This window comes from Fusarium flagelliforme (assembly GCF_020744385.1).
Source record: "Fusarium flagelliforme strain FIESC 12 MPI-CAGE-AA-0113 chromosome Unknown B0J16scaffold_2, whole genome shotgun sequence".
NCBI lineage: Eukaryota > Fungi > Ascomycota > Sordariomycetes > Hypocreales > Nectriaceae > Fusarium > Fusarium flagelliforme.
The window spans coordinates 1,835,602-1,853,172 of record NW_025763504.1 but is presented as its reverse complement, the minus strand read 5'-3'; the positions used below and the strand labels follow the sequence as shown (position 1 = coordinate 1,853,172).

The 17,571-nt window shown below is 50.4% G+C and overlaps 9 protein-coding genes across 9 annotated transcripts; 4 read left to right on the top strand and 5 right to left on the bottom strand.

Moving 5' to 3' along the window:
• Positions 1–22: 22 nt before the first annotated feature.
• B0J16DRAFT_332867 (uncharacterized protein) lies at positions 23–1,499 on the bottom strand. The gene has a single exon (XM_046126759.1). The coding sequence runs from the start codon at positions 1,068–1,070 to the stop codon at positions 450–452; it is 621 nt and encodes a 206-aa protein (XP_045986252.1). The 5' UTR covers positions 1,071–1,499; the 3' UTR covers positions 23–449.
• Positions 1,500–2,848: 1,349 nt separating this feature from the next.
• On the bottom strand, positions 2,849–3,516 carry B0J16DRAFT_316031 (Plectin/S10 domain-containing protein; the record flags this gene model as incomplete). The annotated part of the gene is made up of 3 exons (XM_046125288.1): positions 2,849–2,894; positions 2,953–3,365; positions 3,478–3,516. 3 exons carry the CDS (start codon positions 3,514–3,516, stop codon positions 2,849–2,851), a joined length of 498 nt encoding a protein of 165 aa, XP_045986251.1.
• A 176-nt stretch (positions 3,517–3,692) lies between these two features.
• Positions 3,693–5,108, top strand: B0J16DRAFT_58409 (telomere stability and silencing-domain-containing protein). The gene has a single exon (XM_046134101.1). It carries the CDS (start codon positions 3,864–3,866, stop codon positions 4,704–4,706), a length of 843 nt encoding a protein of 280 aa, XP_045986250.1. The 5' UTR covers positions 3,693–3,863; the 3' UTR covers positions 4,707–5,108.
• B0J16DRAFT_58393 (cytochrome c oxidase, subunit VIb) lies at positions 4,886–5,906 on the bottom strand. The gene is made up of 5 exons (XM_046134100.1): positions 5,619–5,906; positions 5,525–5,527; positions 5,284–5,396; positions 5,159–5,222; positions 4,886–5,100 (listed from the first exon to the last, which is right to left on the bottom strand). The coding sequence occupies exons 1-5, from the start codon at positions 5,668–5,670 to the stop codon at positions 5,066–5,068; spliced, it is 267 nt and encodes an 88-aa protein (XP_045986249.1). The 5' UTR covers positions 5,671–5,906; the 3' UTR covers positions 4,886–5,065.
• On the top strand, positions 5,808–6,690 carry B0J16DRAFT_332860 (uncharacterized protein). Its single transcript, XM_046126758.1, has 4 exons — positions 5,808–6,090; positions 6,182–6,197; positions 6,301–6,363; positions 6,418–6,690. Exons 1-4 carry the CDS (start codon positions 6,028–6,030, stop codon positions 6,552–6,554), a joined length of 279 nt encoding a protein of 92 aa, XP_045986248.1. The 5' UTR covers positions 5,808–6,027; the 3' UTR covers positions 6,555–6,690.
• A 1-nt stretch (position 6,691) lies between these two features.
• Positions 6,692–7,361, bottom strand: B0J16DRAFT_299737 (uncharacterized protein). The gene is made up of 2 exons (XM_046124546.1): positions 6,955–7,361; positions 6,692–6,905 (listed from the first exon to the last, which is right to left on the bottom strand). The coding sequence occupies exons 1-2, from the start codon at positions 7,273–7,275 to the stop codon at positions 6,792–6,794; spliced, it is 435 nt and encodes a 144-aa protein (XP_045986247.1). The 5' UTR covers positions 7,276–7,361; the 3' UTR covers positions 6,692–6,791.
• Positions 7,362–8,070: 709 nt separating this feature from the next.
• On the top strand, positions 8,071–12,460 carry B0J16DRAFT_299736 (uncharacterized protein). The gene is made up of 3 exons (XM_046124545.1): positions 8,071–8,500; positions 8,554–12,178; positions 12,230–12,460. Exons 1-3 carry the CDS (start codon positions 8,292–8,294, stop codon positions 12,272–12,274), a joined length of 3,879 nt encoding a protein of 1,292 aa, XP_045986246.1. The 5' UTR covers positions 8,071–8,291; the 3' UTR covers positions 12,275–12,460.
• A 480-nt stretch (positions 12,461–12,940) lies between these two features.
• Positions 12,941–14,180, top strand: B0J16DRAFT_332853 (uncharacterized protein). Its single transcript, XM_046126757.1, has 2 exons — positions 12,941–13,193; positions 13,247–14,180. The coding sequence occupies exons 1-2, from the start codon at positions 13,040–13,042 to the stop codon at positions 14,104–14,106; spliced, it is 1,014 nt and encodes a 337-aa protein (XP_045986245.1). The 5' UTR covers positions 12,941–13,039; the 3' UTR covers positions 14,107–14,180.
• Positions 14,181–14,208: 28 nt separating this feature from the next.
• On the bottom strand, positions 14,209–16,117 carry B0J16DRAFT_58354 (uncharacterized protein). Its single transcript, XM_046134099.1, has 4 exons — positions 15,687–16,117; positions 15,534–15,595; positions 15,214–15,472; positions 14,209–15,159 (listed from the first exon to the last, which is right to left on the bottom strand). Exons 1-4 carry the CDS (start codon positions 15,990–15,992, stop codon positions 14,311–14,313), a joined length of 1,476 nt encoding a protein of 491 aa, XP_045986244.1. The 5' UTR covers positions 15,993–16,117; the 3' UTR covers positions 14,209–14,310.
• Positions 16,118–17,571: the final 1,454 nt, after the last annotated feature.

The window sequence follows — 17,571 nt, the reverse complement described above, 5'->3', positions numbered from 1 at the left end:
TAGATTTAAAAGACCGTTGACTCTCAAGTTGAAAGCAGTCGTGACTTCAATTCCAGCTCAGAGACAGGCAAGGATCAGTGCTTAGTTCCCGCGAACGGTCCCTGTCTTGAAGAGCAGACGTCAGCCGTCGCTTAAACGCTAGTTCAGTTGGACGGTAGCATGAATACAAGGCACATGAACTTAATTCGTATTGCTTGATGCGACTTGCACTATGCACTACCTCATTTGTCGTCTCTACGAATAAGAAAGATGAACAACAGCCTGGATAACCGGGCAACGTTACTTGTTAAACTTCAAGCCATCCTCGTAAATCACTGCCAATCAACAAGAATCCAAATGCTCGCTAACCTCGAAATTACAAACCGATAATCATTACCCCATGCTATGCAGCAACAATGGATCGCTGAGATATCCAGGTCTTTGGGCCTCATCGACGATCCAGCCAGATATCAAAGCCACAACATCTCTGCATGCTCAGGCTCCAGGTCTAATACAACATCAAAATCGCTAATGGTCTTGCTAAGCCATGACTCCTCGTCCTCCTCCACCGCAACTCCTATCAGTCTGACCATCTGTGATGGTATCACCCCGTACTTTACTATGCCGTGCAGCACAAGTTCCTTCTGGCTTTTAGAGATGTTCAGCTCTCCCTTCAGCTCCGCCAATATTTCTCCAGGGCCGTTGCGAAGTACAAAGAGGCAGGAACCATAGTTCATCTCTACTTGGCCCGAATAGCTCAAGCTGAGTACCATTCTGACATCCTTGGCCGAGCGACTCACTTTCTTTAGAGTTAGATGTGGCCCGTTCTGAGCCTGCAGTGGCATATCGAGACGTATGCCGCATGTCGGTGAAGCTCTTAGTGCTCGTATAGTACACTCTTTGCTATCGAGTTGAAGACATGTTTCTTCGTCAACGATGAGGCTACGGACAAAAGCGCAGTATGTAGCGTGATTGGAGATATCGATACGCTGTTCCTGGATCACGAAATTTGTGCCCCAGTAACTCGTCTGAATCTGCGGAAATCTGACCTTTCCAAATCTGAAGCCGTTGAAAGATAGACTGGCCTCCATGGCATCGATAGTGCTAGAAATGGTCCCTGTTTCAACAAGGCGCCCCTGGATAGTAAGACAGAAAGAGCTACGGCATGATTAGCTATGAGGCATGTTGAGATGTCATTTGCTGTCTTACTCTTTAGTAGCATTGCTTATCTTGAATCGGGTGCTTTGAAGCTTCGCAGTGTCCAGGAGATGTTTCACAAAGGTATCCACGAGACCAAAAGGTGAATAGGAAGCTCTCCCCTGGCTTGGTTCAGGGACAAGAATTGGCCGAGCGAATTCCTTGAATAAGGGCGAGTTGGAGATGCTCATGATGGTCGAATGAGAACTCCAATGATGGCTACTGTCCTTGATTGATTCGAGATGCTGTCGTGAGTGGATTGAATATGATGCGTTATGAGTAACAATTTGTTCCCCCAAAGCAACCATTACAACCGCTTGAACATGTTTCGGGGAGTAAGTTGGAATATTCCCTTTAGTATTTATACTTATGCTTCTTTAAAAATAGCTGGCGTTCATTGGTGAAGACCCAATACATAGCTGTTCCCGAGTGTCAGCTGCAGGCGCCAGATGTAAGCACTGCACCTCAATCAAGACCGATATTGTGAGTAAGATCGACCAAAGACTGTTATGGTCTTAAGCAAAAAGCTGATCTGGTTTCATTTCTCGTGCTATGTGCCTGTCCCACTTATGCTACTCACTCAGTACTGTCATGGCTGTTGTATGTAAGGGAAACGGCAGCAACGAGAATCTAATACCATTAGGTTAAGGTACAAGTTCACGACGCTGCGATGCTTACAGCTGACATAGAGCACCAAGAGAAACGTTCTATAAGCCGTCTTCCCATATTGCGCATATCAGGGAGGCTTAGACTATGTTACAGGCCAAACCAGTGGTTCGTGATGAGATCTAATTCTGTATGTGGTGGTCGTTGCTGACCACAACATGTAGCTTGATGGCAGCGACGAGGCCCAACTTGCCAACCATTCGCTAACTTAAACAGGACAGCAAATGATTATTCTTACTCAGAATAGAACTTAGAGTTGAAAATTGCTCTCCTACTTCTTGCCTACGGCTACTCATCGCCCAAGAGTTGGCATCCATCATATCAGGCCTGGACTCTTGCGTCTCAGGTGCCGCCAGAGTCAACCAAAGCAACAATGGCCACCGTTTTCGATGTACGCTGCTGCTTTGACCTAAACGCCTATGTGCCTGTGTTCAGAAAGCCCAGACAACTGCAATGGCCTGCCCCAATGTACCCCACCTCTTGAATTGAAACATTCAACTACGTCAGAACTGTTTTCTCTAGATGGAACATAACATAGAGACCCAATATTACTGAAGGACCCAGAACCCTAGTCCAGCTATGATTGCAGCATGCCGCATATAGCCCAGATTTCCACTTAACCCCAGGCCTGCACACATCAATCCAATAGGCCACAATCACTCAAGCAGTATGATGGGTATGAGTTGGGGTAACGGCACGATTCATTCAGACTGGCCTTGGTGGGCGTTTGGCATAAACATATGGTCTCGTCTCACATCACTTAAAAGATTGACGTCTTCACGTATCTCCCGAGTAATTATCTCGTTTTGACGGCGGCAAACATTGACCCTGATGCAAATGATTCCGAGGTTCTAAAGAAAACCCTCAAACTCCCACGGTATCCCCCACGCAACCCCTGTCACACGAGCGAAACCCATGGTAGAAATTGCCCTCCATTTTTTATGAGTACATGCCGATACCCTTCGCCATTGTTCTCATTTGTGACCACCCAAGGAAATGGGTTCGCTTAAGAGGGGGGAGCAGCGCCACGGCCACGGCCATATCCACCACGGCTAGTAATATGTTAGCAACGGATTCGTCCCAACAATCCAGAAAGTAAAGGCAACTCACAACTGAGGAGCGAACTCGCCGGGAGCACCACCCTCCTTGCCCTCGCCAGCATCCCTTCGTCGGTATCCACCCTCACGGTCACCTCGGTCACCACCACGGCCACGGCCGAAAGGTCGTCGCTCGCGCTCACCCTCACCGAGCATGCCACGGGGAGGAGCGTGCGATCGTTGTTGCTTAATGTGGGTAGCGGGAACGATCTCAGCGGGGAGGTGAAGCCATTCGCGGAGGTAGTCGAGACCCTCGGGGGTCAGGGTGTAGTAGTAGTATTGCCAAGAGAACTGAGTCTTGACATAGCCGCGAGAGTTGAGCGACTGCAGAGCCTTGATAACGAACAGGTTCTTGGTGTCGATATCGGGGTGCTTGGGAAGGTTGAAGTCCTTCTGGGCGACGAGGACACCCTCACGGAAGAGGTACTGGCGGCAAATTGTTAGTTATGTGCGCTCTTGATATGAATTGCAATTGTTTCTGTGCAGCTTGCAATTCGCCGTCATCGTCGCTGCACTGCTCGAAAGTATTGGTTATTACCTCGTGGATCTTCTTGCGGTCGGCCTTGGGAATCAACATCGTGGCGGTATTTGCTGCTCGTCGGAAGGGTCGATGTTGGAAGGTGCAGTTTTCGGTCGGAAGGCGATCGCAAAGTGTGATTAACTCTTTTGTGGGCGAAAATGAGGGCAGGAGCGAGGGGTGGGTACCTCCCGAACTTTTGGTGGTCGCACGTGATGAGGAGCGTGAGCACATGTGGCTGGTGCTGTGGCAGTTCCAAAGGTCCACTTCTCATATGGAGACTTGCCTAGGCGCATGTACATGACAACCAAACAAACCCGCCAGCGGCGAATCTTTGCGACAGCCTTTCCCCGTCCTCACTCATCCAACTCTCGCCTTGTGTCGATAGACTCTATAGGATTTATATCATGTCTCCACGAAATCTGAACGTGCTGGTCACCAGCTTTGCTGGTTTGGGTCTGCCGCCAACCCTCGTCCTTCCGTTATCTCCATCAACAAGCGTTACAGAATTGCGCGAACGCCTAGATGATCGATTACCAACAACTCAGTCACGGTTCATCCTCACCACTCTCTCAAATAAGCAACTCCCAAACTCATCAGACTCACCTATCTCCGACTATCTATCCGCAACTGACGATGAATTTCTTTCCTTGCGACTCGCCGTTCCCCTATGCGGTGGTAAGGGTGGTTTTGGATCACAGCTTCGAGCTGCAGGTGGCCGCATGTCCTCGCGCAAGAAGAAAAGCCAAGAAGACCACGGTTCTAGCCGAAACTTGGATGGGCGAAGACTACGTACAGTAAATGAGGCCAAGGCTCTGGCCGAATATCTGGCTATTAAGCCTGAGATGGAAAAGAAGGAGAAGGAGAAGCGCCGTGAGCGATGGGAGCAGATTGTCCAGATCTCTGAACAGAAGGAGGCCGAGATCAAGACAGGCAGCAAAAGCCGACTGGACGGCCAGTGGGTTGAGGACAAGGAAGAGAGCAGTGAGAGGACCCGCGAGGCAGTTCTGGCGGCTATGAAGGCCGGTAATTACAGAGACAACTTACTGGGCACCTCTCACGACTCCGGCTCTACACAGCCGAGTAATGAGCAGTCTGGTTCTGACGAGGAGAAGGGCGCTTCATCGGGAGAATCAACGCCACCACCCGCTGAAGAATCCAAGAACGACAAGGGTAAAGCGAGATCATTCTTTGGTTTTGATGAGGACGATGAATTCATGAGTTCAGATGAAGAAGATGAGGAAAAATGAGGGAATTGCACCGGATATAAGATTTCATCATGTCTCGGATTTGGACATTGCCATTGTCATTGTCATGGCCAATCGCGACAAGCATTTATATGATTACGGAGTATGGACTTGGAATTTTACTGGAAATTTGAATTAACAGCGCTGTCGCATGAAGCCTTCCATAGTCAGAATGATACCAATAATTTTCATTCGACGATCTATGACTCAAGAGACGTCATCACGAACTGGCCAGCCCAGTACTCAAAACAGAACAGTCAAGATTTGGGGTCAGCTTTTAAAGCAACTTCACAAATGATACAATTGCAGTGTGTCTGCTCTGAATCTTCTAACATCCACTAATCCGTATTTACAGGTTGAGCTTAAGCGTCGAGCTTGACGGGGAAGTTTCCGGCCTCTGCGCGATGCGTTAGTCTGGGTTAAAGATCAATTGCCACCATTGGAGTTCAACATACCGCGCTGCTCGTCCCAACGCTGGTACCAGCCGGAAGGGCAGAGGGATCGGTAAGACAGCCAGAACTATATGCTGGTTAGTACGAGGCGTCGCGGGGAGTTTTGTTCTTCGCTCGATAAGTCGTACCTGACGGCAGGGCGCAAAGTCCTCGCCCTTGGCGATAATGCACTTGTGGTAGTCGACGTAGTTTTGCCAGCAGTGCTTGGTCTGGTTCATGTTGGGGAAACGAGCATCAGTGCCTAAGAGATGTCAGATCGGTTCGTAGCGATTGAGATAAGTGCGATTGAGCATCATTGTTCGGCGTCGCGTTGCTCTTCGTCATCGTCGTCGTCGAGGTTTCGATGTTGTTCGCGGGGATCGTGCTTACCAGCTGCGTGGGATTGTTAGCCTCGGGATCAAATCAGGTCATTTTTTCGAGCCCGCAAGCGTGCAGCGGGATTATCAGGGACAATTGGACGTACCAGTGACAAACTTGAAGGGCTTGGTAACAAGCTCCTGACCGTCGTCCGACATTTTGAATAGCTTGAAGAGGAATTGACTTGAAGGAGGGGAGATTTCTCTGGGGTCAATGACGGCGAGTATGGAGCTCGGTGCGTTTTGGATGGAGAGGTTGAATGCGTCGACGTTGTCCGACAAGGCTCGAATCAGGTGGTTCGATTTGACGGGAGAGCTTGCTCAGTGTGTGCCTCAGGCCTGTACCACCCCCGGGCCAATGGCGTAAGGCACCCATCACAGCTGGTGGGGCCTGGTGTTCGCAATTGCACATCAGATGTTCGTTCGGCCATCTCCAAACATTGGACTCAATTTCCAATTGAATCATCACCTCTGGACATCTCTTCCTTAGACCCTCCCCACTCACTCATTCCAAAGATGCGTTCTACCGCTGCTCTCCGCATGTTCAGGCAGACGCCTCGCATGCTGCGACCCGTCCCCGTGAGTATCTCCATCTCAATGGCTGAGAGAACGAGCTCTTTAGCCCTCGGCTCAGTATGACATCAATCGCTGACCAAGTTTCGTGTTACAGAAGGAGGACCAGGCTGGTGCGTAATGACAAGAGGCTTCCGTCGAGCTTCATCGACCCTATCGATACTTCGAACGAGGATGCGCAAATGTTTCAATTGGACAATACTAACAGGATCCAAGGCCACACTATCTCTCAGCGACTCCGAAAGCTCAAGCAGATCCCTCCTGAGCTGTACCCTCTCGGTAAATCAACAAACTTGCAATTGCGGCTATATCTCTTCTAATACATATGTCTAGCTGTCGTCGTTGGCTTCGCTCTCGGTGCTGCCGGTTACTCCGTTTCCCGCAAGTTCATCGTCGACAAGAACCTGCGTCTCGCTCGACAGGGTCCTGCCGCGCGCCAGGAGAACAGTGGTCACGGCGAGGGTCACTAAATTGATGGCAAATAATAGAGTGACTTTTGGGGAATGGAATTGGTTGAATATCCTGGGAAGGGCAGTACTGTACGTTTCAGAACAGCACGGTAGCAGGGAAATCCGTAAGGCATAAAATATGAATTTCGGTGATTGATATTTATCTCACCCATGCCCACCAGTAACCGTGAATCCAATGCCTCAAACGCCTTCGCTATGCCAGTATTAAACCCAATAACTAATCTCCAACTTCTCTCATTACTCGGGCTTTGGTCCTGCAACATCGAGCTGTTCCAATCCTTGCATAGGGTCAGGTCCAGCATCTGGCACTGCTCCCTCATCATCTGCTGCATGCTCAGCCAGCCAGCCTTCCTGCGTATCTAGTTAGCGATGTCACCGATAAATTTGGCATAAGACATACCTTTTCCCAGATAGCTGTTTTGCTGCCTAGTCCATCCTCTGCACTCTTAGGTGCCTTGGCCTGTGAAACTTTGAGAACCTTTCCGAAAAACTCCGACTGGTCCATGTTGTCTATAGCTTCCTTTGCATCTGCAGCATCCTCGTACTCGACGTATGCGAAGCCTCTGTGGGCTTCTGTAGAGTTTGGTGCGTCAGGTTTAGGCACCTTGACCTCGACAATCTCGCCAAATGGGATGAAAGCGTCTAGAACGTGACTCTGAGTTGCCATCTGAGAGAGACCACCAACATAGACTGTGGCCTTCCATCGAGCTGCGTCTGACATTTTAGATTTGTGGTGTGATTTGGGAGATTGAAAAGATATATGGATGGTGGTAAGTGAGCTTGCAAGTCGTTCGCCTTGAACTCATATTATCCGATAGCATGGACCTTGGCTGGGTGAAAGTGAGAGGTTCTAGACTGTCACGTGACGTTGCAGCAAAAGCTCGACTTACACGGAACACCTCCAGAGCTAAGTGCTTGAAGTTGTCAAGTAGAACTAATATGATCACCTATTCATCTTGTTTTCTATCCCTGGAAGTCGACCAAGCCCTTCTATCGCATTTTCCTGTATTTCAGCGCCTCTCAGATTTCAGCTTCGTTGGGTACTCCTTGGGTCAACCTTGTTTGTCGTGTGTAGACTGACAATCTGATAGTTGAAATTGACACGTATTAATATTCATATCAGTGTCCGGCCGTATGAATACCTATCAAGCATTCACAGAGTTGACAAAATCGTGCTTAGAATGCATCAGTTTCCATTGAGGGTTGTCACTAAGTGTCATAGATGAATGGGTAGCATCCATCGATTGCCGCTGCTGTCACACTCGTGTTTGCAATTATTGTCAACTGACGGCATTAAAAACATCTTCAATTCTTTTAGGCCTTATGGTTTGCTCAGAATGGAATACGAAATGGCTGCTGTTCAAGGGGCATAAATCCATATGCTTTAAGCTCTCTCTCTCTCTCTGCACGTGATAGCTTGCCCCACCTCTCCTCGACAACTCAGGAGGCACGGACGTGGCCATGGGGAGCTCAGGAGCAAGTAACGGGGGGCAGCCTGCAATCTGGCATCATACCTCCCACTACAAGACACACCTCCACCGATCTGGCCTCGCCTTGCTTCATTCTCTTTTGAAGCATTATTGCGGGCAGAGGTGACAAACTCATTGTGAATTTTATGGCTTTTTCTCGGTCATAATTGCCCATTTTCTGTCTTTATAAGCCTTTCTATTGTATCAAAACGTTATTCTGAGCTGGTCCCTTGGTCGCATAGTCCATTAACTCCCCACCATCACCATCATGGTGCGCCTTCGAGAGATCCCCCGAACGGCCGCCTTTGCCTGGTCTCCAGGTGCTGGCAAGCCCATTTTAGTTACTGGCACTCGTGCTGGAGCTGTTGACGTCGATTTCTCCGACGAGAGCAAGCTTGAACTCTGGGATCTTGCTCTAGATGACCAACAGCAGGGCCTTGAGCTACAGCCTGTCGCCAGCATCAGCACCGACGCCAGGTAGATACCCAAGCTTGCGCATGTGAAACACCACGTTCTGATAAACTTCCCAGGTTCTACGATGTCGCATGGGGTCCCCCCAATGAGGATCATCCCCGAGGTATCATTGCCGGTGCCCTCGAGAATGGATCCCTAGACCTTTGGGATGCCGAGAAGCTCATCGCCGGAGAATCAGATGCACTTATCTCCCAGACATCAAAACACAGCGGTCCAATTAAGACATTAGAGTTCAACCCATTGAAGCCCCAGATTCTTGCTACAGCTGGCGCTAAAGGAGAGCTCTTCATCTACGATGTCAACGATATTGCCAACCCCTTCCGACTGGGAAACGCTGCTGCCCGATCCGACGACATCGAATGCCTCGCATGGAACCAAAAGGTTTCGCATATTCTTGCCACTGGTGGAAACGGTGGATTCGTCACAGTCTGGGACTTGAAGACCAAGAAGGCTTCTCTAACTCTCAACAATAATCGAAAGGCTGTCAGCTCAATTGCTTGGGATCCCAACAACTCGACAAAGCTCTTGACAGCAACTCCAGATGACAACACCCCTGTCATTCTGCTATGGAACCTTCGAAACTCCAATGCCCCTGAGAAGACACTGCAAGGTCACGAGTCTGGCATCCTCTCCCTGTCTTGGTGCCAGCAAGATGCCGATCTACTGCTTTCATCCGGCAAAGACAACCGAACTATTGTGTGGAACCCTAGCACTGGAGAGCGATACGGCGAATTGCCCGAGGTGACCAACTGGACTTTCCTCACCCGATTCAACCCCCACAACCCCAACCTCTCGGCGACGGCCAGCTTCGATGGCAAGATCACGGTGCAGACTCTCCAGAACACCAACCCCGATACTTCCAAGGCCGCAGCTGAGAAGAACCTTGATGATGAGGACTTCTTCCGTGCTGCCCAGGACCAACCCCAAGACGCTTCATGGTCATTGGCAAAGGCTCCCAACTGGTTCGAGAGACCTGTTGGTGCTTCTTTCGGTTTTGGTGGAAAGATTGTTGTGTTCAAACCTAATGCTACTCAGCCTGGGCAAAAGCGTTCTTCCAAGATTATGATCACTAACTTCTCCGTTGACTCTGATGTTTCCTCTGCCACCCAGAAGTTCCAGGAAGATATCGCTTCTGGCAACATCAGCGAAATTTGTGCCAACCACGTCGAGAATGCCAAGACTGACGAGGAAAAGGCTGACTGGGAGGTGATGGAGACCCTGGTTGGTGAAAACCCTCGTGAGAAGATTGTCGAATATCTTGGTTTCAAGAAGGACGATCTCACAAATGGTAATGTGGAGGAGACCGCTGAGGAGACCGCTGAGGAGACCCAAGAGGATGAGGAAACCAAGGCCTCGACCGAGGATGCCGAGGAAAAGAAGAACAAGCGTGTTTCGAGCTTCTTCGACGGCGCTGAGGGCGAAGGCGATGACTTCCTGTCCAACCTTGCCGCTACCAAGGGTGCCAAGACCGATAACCCTTTCCATCTTTTCAGCGATTCCGATAGTTCCGTTGAGAAGAACATCACCACTGCCTTGATGCTCGGCAACTTTGCCAAGGCAACTGAGCTGTGTCTCAAGGAAGACCGATTCGCCGATGCGTTCCTGATTGCCAACTGTGGTGGTCAAGAACTTGTTGACAAGGTCCAGGCTGCTTACCTGTCGCGCAAGAGTGATATGCCAAGCTACATGCGTCTGCTCGGCTCTGTCATTACCAAGAACCTTTGGGATGTCGTCTACAATGCTGATCTGGAGAATTGGAAGGAGACCATGGCTATTATCTGCACTTTCTCTGATCCTACCGAGTTCTCTGATCTCTGTGAGGCTCTAGGTGACCGGGTCAATGAGGAGGGTGACCGAAAGGATGCTTCGTTCTGCTACCTTGTCGGATCTAAGCTTGAGAAGGTTGTATCCATCTGGGCTGAAGAGCTTGATGAAGCCGAGCAGGCTGGTCTGAAAGAGGAGTCTGGTGATTCTACTTTCTCTGTGCATGCTAGGTCACTGCAGAACTTCATCGAAAAGGTCACTGTCTTCCGCCACGCTACCAAGTTCCAGGATAGCGAGACGAACCTGGACTCGGACTGGAAGCTTTCCACTCTGTACGACAAGTACACCGAGTATGCTGATATCCTGGCCAGCCATGGCCAACTCGAGACGGCTCAGAAGTATCTCGACCTTCTTCCATCGAACTATCCCGCTGCTGAACTGGCGAGGAACCGTGTGCGCCTGGCTACTAAGAAGCCCGCCGCTCAGCCCGCTGCCCGAGTGCCTGCGTCGTCAAGCCGAACATCGTCCAGACCTCAGCCTACTGTCGGGTACCAGCCTCCTCAGCCGGCGCTTGTCCCTGGAACAGTGACTGGCTCTGTCCCTGCCAACCCTTACAGCAATATCGCTCCAAGCCCGGCCGTTCCACAATCCACTGGGTCCCCTGCACAGCAATATCAGCCCCCGACAAACCCTTATCAACCGCAGAACAGTTATGCACCTCCCGCGCAAACTGGTTATGGTGCCCCAAGTGGTTATCAACCTCCAGCTCAGCCCGGATACGGCGCTCCTCAGCCAGGTTACGGCGCTCCCCCGCAGCCTGGGTATGGTGCTCCCGCTCCTCTTGCACCTCCGCCAATGGGTGGCCCTCCTCGAAACACCACTCCTTCGTCGGTAACACCTGCGGCCAAGGTGAAGAACATGGACAACTGGAACGACGTGCCTCTTGTCACTAAGGCACCTCCAGCACGCAGAACCACCCCCAGCGTCCAGCCTATTACTTCCCCTTTCCCTGGTCAACAAGGCACGAGTGCTCCCCCACCCCCTAGTGGTTCTCCTTACGGACAGCGAACTGGGGCGACTCCTCCTCCTCCTCCCCCCAAGGGATCCGCGCCGCCTCGAGTTCAGTCTCCCCTAGCAGCTCCTCCTCAAAACTTCCAGGCCCCTCCACCTCCTGCTGCCAGTAGCCACAACCCCTACGCGCCCCCTCCTCCTGTTGCTGGCGCGATCCCATCGCCTATGCCCAACGCTGCTCCACGAACTGCGTCGCCGTATAATGCCCCTCCTGCTGCAGCACCTCCCTCCAACCGATATGCCCCTACTCCTTCAGCTCAGCCGCAGCAACAATTCAGCCAACCTCCTGGAGCTGCAAACCGTCCTCCTCCAGCCGGTTCATTCGGAGCCCCGCCTCAGCAGTCAACTCCCAGCCAGTATGCTCCTTCTCCATACGGTGCCCCTCCTAACCAACAATCTGCGCCACCAACGGGGCCACCTCCCACAGGACCTCCTCCTATGAACCGACCTGGCCCTCCCACCGGGCCTCCTGGGGGACCTGCGGCTACTTCTTCTCCCAGGCCAACACCTCCTCCTCAACCATCGGCACCTCCTAAGGCCAGGCACCCTGCCGGCGACCGATCGCATATTCCTGCCAACGCTCAGCGCTTGGTAGATGTTCTAGACCAGGATATGCAGCGGGTTGCTTCCAAGGCTCCTGCGACATTTGCGCCCCAAGTCAAGGATACGCAGAAGCGACTTGGCTTGCTCTTCGACCACCTTAACAATGAGGAACTGGTTAAGCCCGATACAATTGAGCAACTGTCCCAGCTCGCCAGTGCTCTTGAGGCCAAGAACTACGAAGGTGCACACAAGCTTCAGGTTGAGATTCAGCGGGACAAGACCGAGGAGTGTGGAAACTGGATGGTAAGTTCACCGAATTCCAATTACTCTAGTATATAACTAATTCAATTACAGGTTGGTGTCAAGCGACTGATTAGCATGAGCAAGGCTACACCATGAGCAGAGTTTTTATAATACAGCATGTTTTTGTACCTTGCCTATGGAACATGTATGACCAACTGAGGTTGTTGAATAGTTTAGCGAATGGTGCATGATTGGGAATGAAATTCACGATGACACCCATGCTGAACATTTAGTAGATTAGAAAAAGTAAATGCCAAAGTTATCGTGTGTTTGTTGAACAAATTTATCTCGGTGTGAAGTCGTAAGGATCGTATTCAGAAATGATAGCAAAATCTATGTCTGTTCGCCATGAATCGGCTCATCCATTACTCGTCTTTTTTAGGCTGCTTCCTGTGGGTGCTTAGACTCTTGATTGCTGGAGTGGATAGCTTCTTATCGCGGCTGAGATGGCCCTTTCTATATTGAGGATCCGTTGAATGTGAATTATAAGATTCTCCAATGCGTTGGTTTTACCATACGATCCCACCGTCTCTTTCTTATGAGCGGTGTGATTAGACTTAGAGATCAACCGATAATAGCAAAAATGCCTGAAGTTGAGCAATAATTAAAACAAAACCCATGAAGACGTGACTGAATATATTATGATAATCATTTCAGCCATCCCCATCTGGACGGATGGCGGCGATACAGGGTAAGTTCTAAAGGCCTGCCTGCCCTACATCATGGCCAGTTGTCATATCGGTCCCGCCAACCCAAAGCTCCCACCACACTCCACTTGGGGGGAAAGCACCACATCATCGTCACTCGAAGCAACTCAACTTGCATCCTTTGATATATACCACCACACAACAGTATCAAATCATGACAGAGACAACACAAAGTCCAGAAGATGCTGCTGCCCAGCGGGCTGCTGAGCAGGCACGTCTTCGCAAGGAACGTCGCGAAGCAAAGCTCAAGGCTGGAGGTTCTGCAAGGCTCAACAAGATTACCGGTCTAGGGGGTCGTCTTCCAGGAGGTACTGTTTGATGTTGTATTATTGGACTGCAAGATGTTAACCGGAATACACAGAGCCTGAACCTACCACAGCGACTACCACAGCGACGGATGCCCCCACACCAGCTCCCGCTGCCTCTGTCTCTGCACCAACAGTATCCTCCACCGCCGATCACGCCGACCCTGACGAAGTCGACATCTCAGAGCACTACTACGAAACCAAGCGCACGGCAACTTCACGCACGAATGCCCCCGAAGTCCCGGAATCGACCATCTCGGAAGATCAGCTGCGACAGATGATGCTTGGCTTCGAGCGTGGCAATGGCAGCGGCAACGCCAGTCCTGCACCTGGCGGCGTCGACGAAGATCCCATGATGAAAATGATGTCCCAGCTCATGGCCGGTGCAGGTCTTCCTGCGGGATCTATGCCCCCTTTCCCTGGTATGCCCGGTGCAGCGCCCGGCCAAGGCCCCCCCGTACCGCAAACTGCTGTACGCAACAGTGCCTCTACGAACCTTTGGCGCCTTCTTCACGCTATCGTTGCACTGGGGCTTGGTTTCTACATTGTTCTTCTTACCCCTTTTAGCGGTAGCAAGATCGAGCGTGAGCGTGCCGCTCTCGCCGGCACGACACCTGCGGATCCCCTTATTGCAGCTTCTGAGCCTGAGATGGAGACGGAACTTGAGCATCGTAAAAAGCTATTCTTCTGGACGTTTGCGACTGCCGAGACCCTCCTCCTTACCACTCGTTTCTTCCTCGATAGGAGGGGCAGCCCACCTACTGGCATCGTGGGCACAGTGTTGCAATTCTTGCCACAACCTGCCAAGGGTTATGTCGAAATCGTAATGCGTTATGGTCAAATCTTTACGACAGTAAGAAGTGACATGTTGGCATGTATCTTTGTGTTGGGGGCGGTTGCTTGGTTCAAGGGATAGCAGACATGTGCATCTATGCATAACAATTGAGTTGCAGTTTTTCGTTAAACACAGTTGTGTGAAGTCAATTATACATTATCAATTTGCACAATATTCTACTGAGCTCTGCGTTTGCCATACATTCATTGTGTATAACAAAAAGGGAAGAATGATCCAAACAACGGTCTAAACATCCTGTAGGGCTTCTGCTCCTTACCCGTTCGTCTATTTGCTGAGGACCATCTTCAGCATTTTCCCAAAAACACCTCTTACTCGGTCAGGATTTTCTGAAACGCATGTAAATACGATCGCCGTACTGGCAGCGAACACAAGTCTCTCTCGCCACTCCTTGTCAAGCGAATACCGTCGAGGCAGGACTGTAGCCAGGGCACGTGGGGCCACGAACAATGCAATATCTTTCCTTCGGCCTTCAGTCTCAATCAAGATACTCCAACCACATAGCAAACAGCCTGTGCCGACACAAACTCCACTGTCCATGTGTTGACGACGCTCGATTGTTGTGCCTCCTGGGAGCCGGGGTCCTATGCGTGTTCGGCTGAGACAGACCCCATAGTAGAAGAGGGTGATGAATGTTGCGAGAAAACTAGATGAACGGCAGGATGAGACAATGGCTCGACGCAGGGCTTTACGAGACGGGTTACGGAGAGCGAGGGCAAGTGTCAGGGGCAAGTATGTAGCCATCGACCACTTAAAGGCGCGAAAGAAACGACTGATGGCATGGTACTCGCATGAAGGTCCGCTTGACATATGAACCATTTGACATGGAATGGGTACAACGACAGCAGGATCTCCCCAAGCAAGAGGCCATTCATAGTCAACGCACATGCCTTGAAGGAGGTGTGCCTGTCCAGTCTCCTTACCATACTGGAATTCACCTGAATGGCAACGGCGAAGAGCTTCGATGAGACGCAGATCCACAGAAGCAGCTGAAGTGATCCATTTGTTGTAGCTCCGGGGAAGACGTTTTGGATGGTAGAACCAAGCCCACATGACAAGGCCTGAGGAGGCAGCAAAGACCAGGGGGTCAACAAATTTGGAAACAAATCGCTCGGCCTGGCGAGAATGTTAGCAAACATGCCAGACAATCAGGAGAAGTGTGTGCACTACCTTTGTCCACTTGTTGCGAGCCAAGCGTCGTGCTTTGTGTCTTGCCCAAATGTCACCAACAACAACATCGAGGGCTCGAGTGACAGCAAACAGGGTTAGGTCCATTGTTCGACCAGCGAACTTGACTGTCTGTGGTTCCGCATCAGATGGTGAGCCCTCCTTCGGCGGCACCGTTTCTGTATATGCCCTGCCCTCGTATGAGTGAAGCAAACGCAGGCCAAACCATGCAGCCAGGAATGTGGCCATCCATCTCGCCAACCTGAAAAGAAGGAGTTAGTAATGGATATCATGCTTTTGCCAGGGTGTGGAGGCAAGCCTGCCTTAAACGTCCTGCCTCACTGAGACCTTGGACAGTTTTCTCTAGGACACTCTTCAAAGGTTCCTTGTAGCATGTTAGCTTCAGTCTAATGACCGTGGTATAAGATCCACCAACAAGCTTGGACAGGAGAGTCAGAGGTTGTAAGCGTACTTACTTTCAAGAGAGTAGTACCACCAGCTAATATGGCACAGAAAGTTGGAAACCGCTGGGGGTTGAACCCAGTCTTTACTATGTATACCGCGGACTTGAAGAATGAACCATCGTCAATGTCTGAAGGCAGCTGCTTGGCTGCTTTTCGTCTCCTCTTGGCAACATGCTGCAGCACTAAAGTCAAGAGCCGGGGCGCCACGGCAGATGCATAGCCTAACAGATAGGCCCGAATCAGCGGGCGGAGGATCTCGGGGACAGAGTCGAGCCTCAGAGGCCCTTTACGGACAGGCCGCAGATCAAGCGCAGGCATAATGGTCCGGCATAAACGAAGATCCTACGCAGGGCTACGGCACCTGCTGCCGGCGAGACGAGGGCGGCTGGCACTCGGAGGTGGATATCTGAGAGGATTTTCGCGGGGATATTGTATGTACTCTGTATCTAACCGGTCAACAGCTGGTTTATCCCTGTCAAATATAATGAGAAAACAGTAAAGATGGTGTAAGGGAAATCGAAAAGGGGAGGTCAAAAGGTTAGAGCCGACGGCATCCGCCACCTGAGGCACTGACAGTTCGTTCCGTAGATTGGATGTCAAAAGTTAATGACAAGGACGATAAAGGACAGTTGAGGCTGTTCTAATAAGATGAACCGTAAAGAGTTGATATGATAACTTCCTCTTTCAACTGGGTGGAGACGTAGGATTGCATCGCCGAGCTCTCACTTGAGCCTCGGCTTGATATTCAATATGTCGCGTGAAAGCGCACCTTTGTTAGTATTCCCGTAGGACAAAGACCGAGAAACACTCAACGGCTTTGCCTTGACAGGTGGTAGATCGCAAGACCCCTGACAGGGCTGTAGGGAACATAGCGTGCGCATTTACTTTATTTGGTGACAGAGCTGCAAATCATAACAGATGTGAGAGGGTGTAACTAGAGAACTACACTAACCCAGGGAACAATGTTCTTTGAGTAACAACTCCGAGGTGGGCTGGAGTATGAAACAGTCTAGCAAGTGCAGGACGAGGAAATAAGCTCAGGTAGATTATGCGGATAATGTCCGAGTTTGAGGAGTTGGTGATGTTGATGTTGGTGTTGGCGATGACGATGACGGTAGTTCAGGGGCTCCGCCGAAGTCACAGGAAGGAGCCGTTTAGCTTGTGCCTGTCTAGGCAGGTACGGGACTTGGACGTTTTAACATGCAACGTTCCAAACCGTTAGTGGCAGAGGATTTTTCAAAGAAGGATATTCGTATGTAAAATTAAGTAATAGATTGAGTTAAGCTGTGTGAGTGAGGTTATCACTAATGATTTCAGGTACGTGTACAGCAATTTGCATGTGGTCTGTCGGCAGGTCCCGCTACCTACCTGAGGTCCAGGGGAGCTGTATGTAATTCTGGGGTACAGGGATATCCTGCACAGCTTCCTCATTTGGAAGGAAATAGGTACACTGGTACGTAAATTTTATTGTTAAGCCGAACACCTGAAAATCCTACATACGATAAAAAAGTGAGGAATCTATTGACTATTTCTATCTTCTTGCAGGACAGTAGGCAATTTGAAGACAGAAATAGGACAGAGAATGAGTACTATATCTTCAGTTTAATATTTCGAATAGCAAGAGACCATGATATTATTAGACCTAAGTACAGCTCGTTTTTCTTCTTGCGGATCTGTCTGTATCAGGCTAGGAAAAAGCCAAGATATTCGCACATGGAAATGAAAATGTTCTCGAAAACAGCCAGCGACGACAGGGAAGACCCACGTCAAATTTCGGACCTCGAACAGGTTTCGGCTCTTCTTCCTGACCTGATCTCCCCTTGAAGCATGATTTCAGTCGACATCATTCCTTTCTCAGAAGGTCTTTCTCTTGGGCGGTCATGACCCCTGGTTGGTT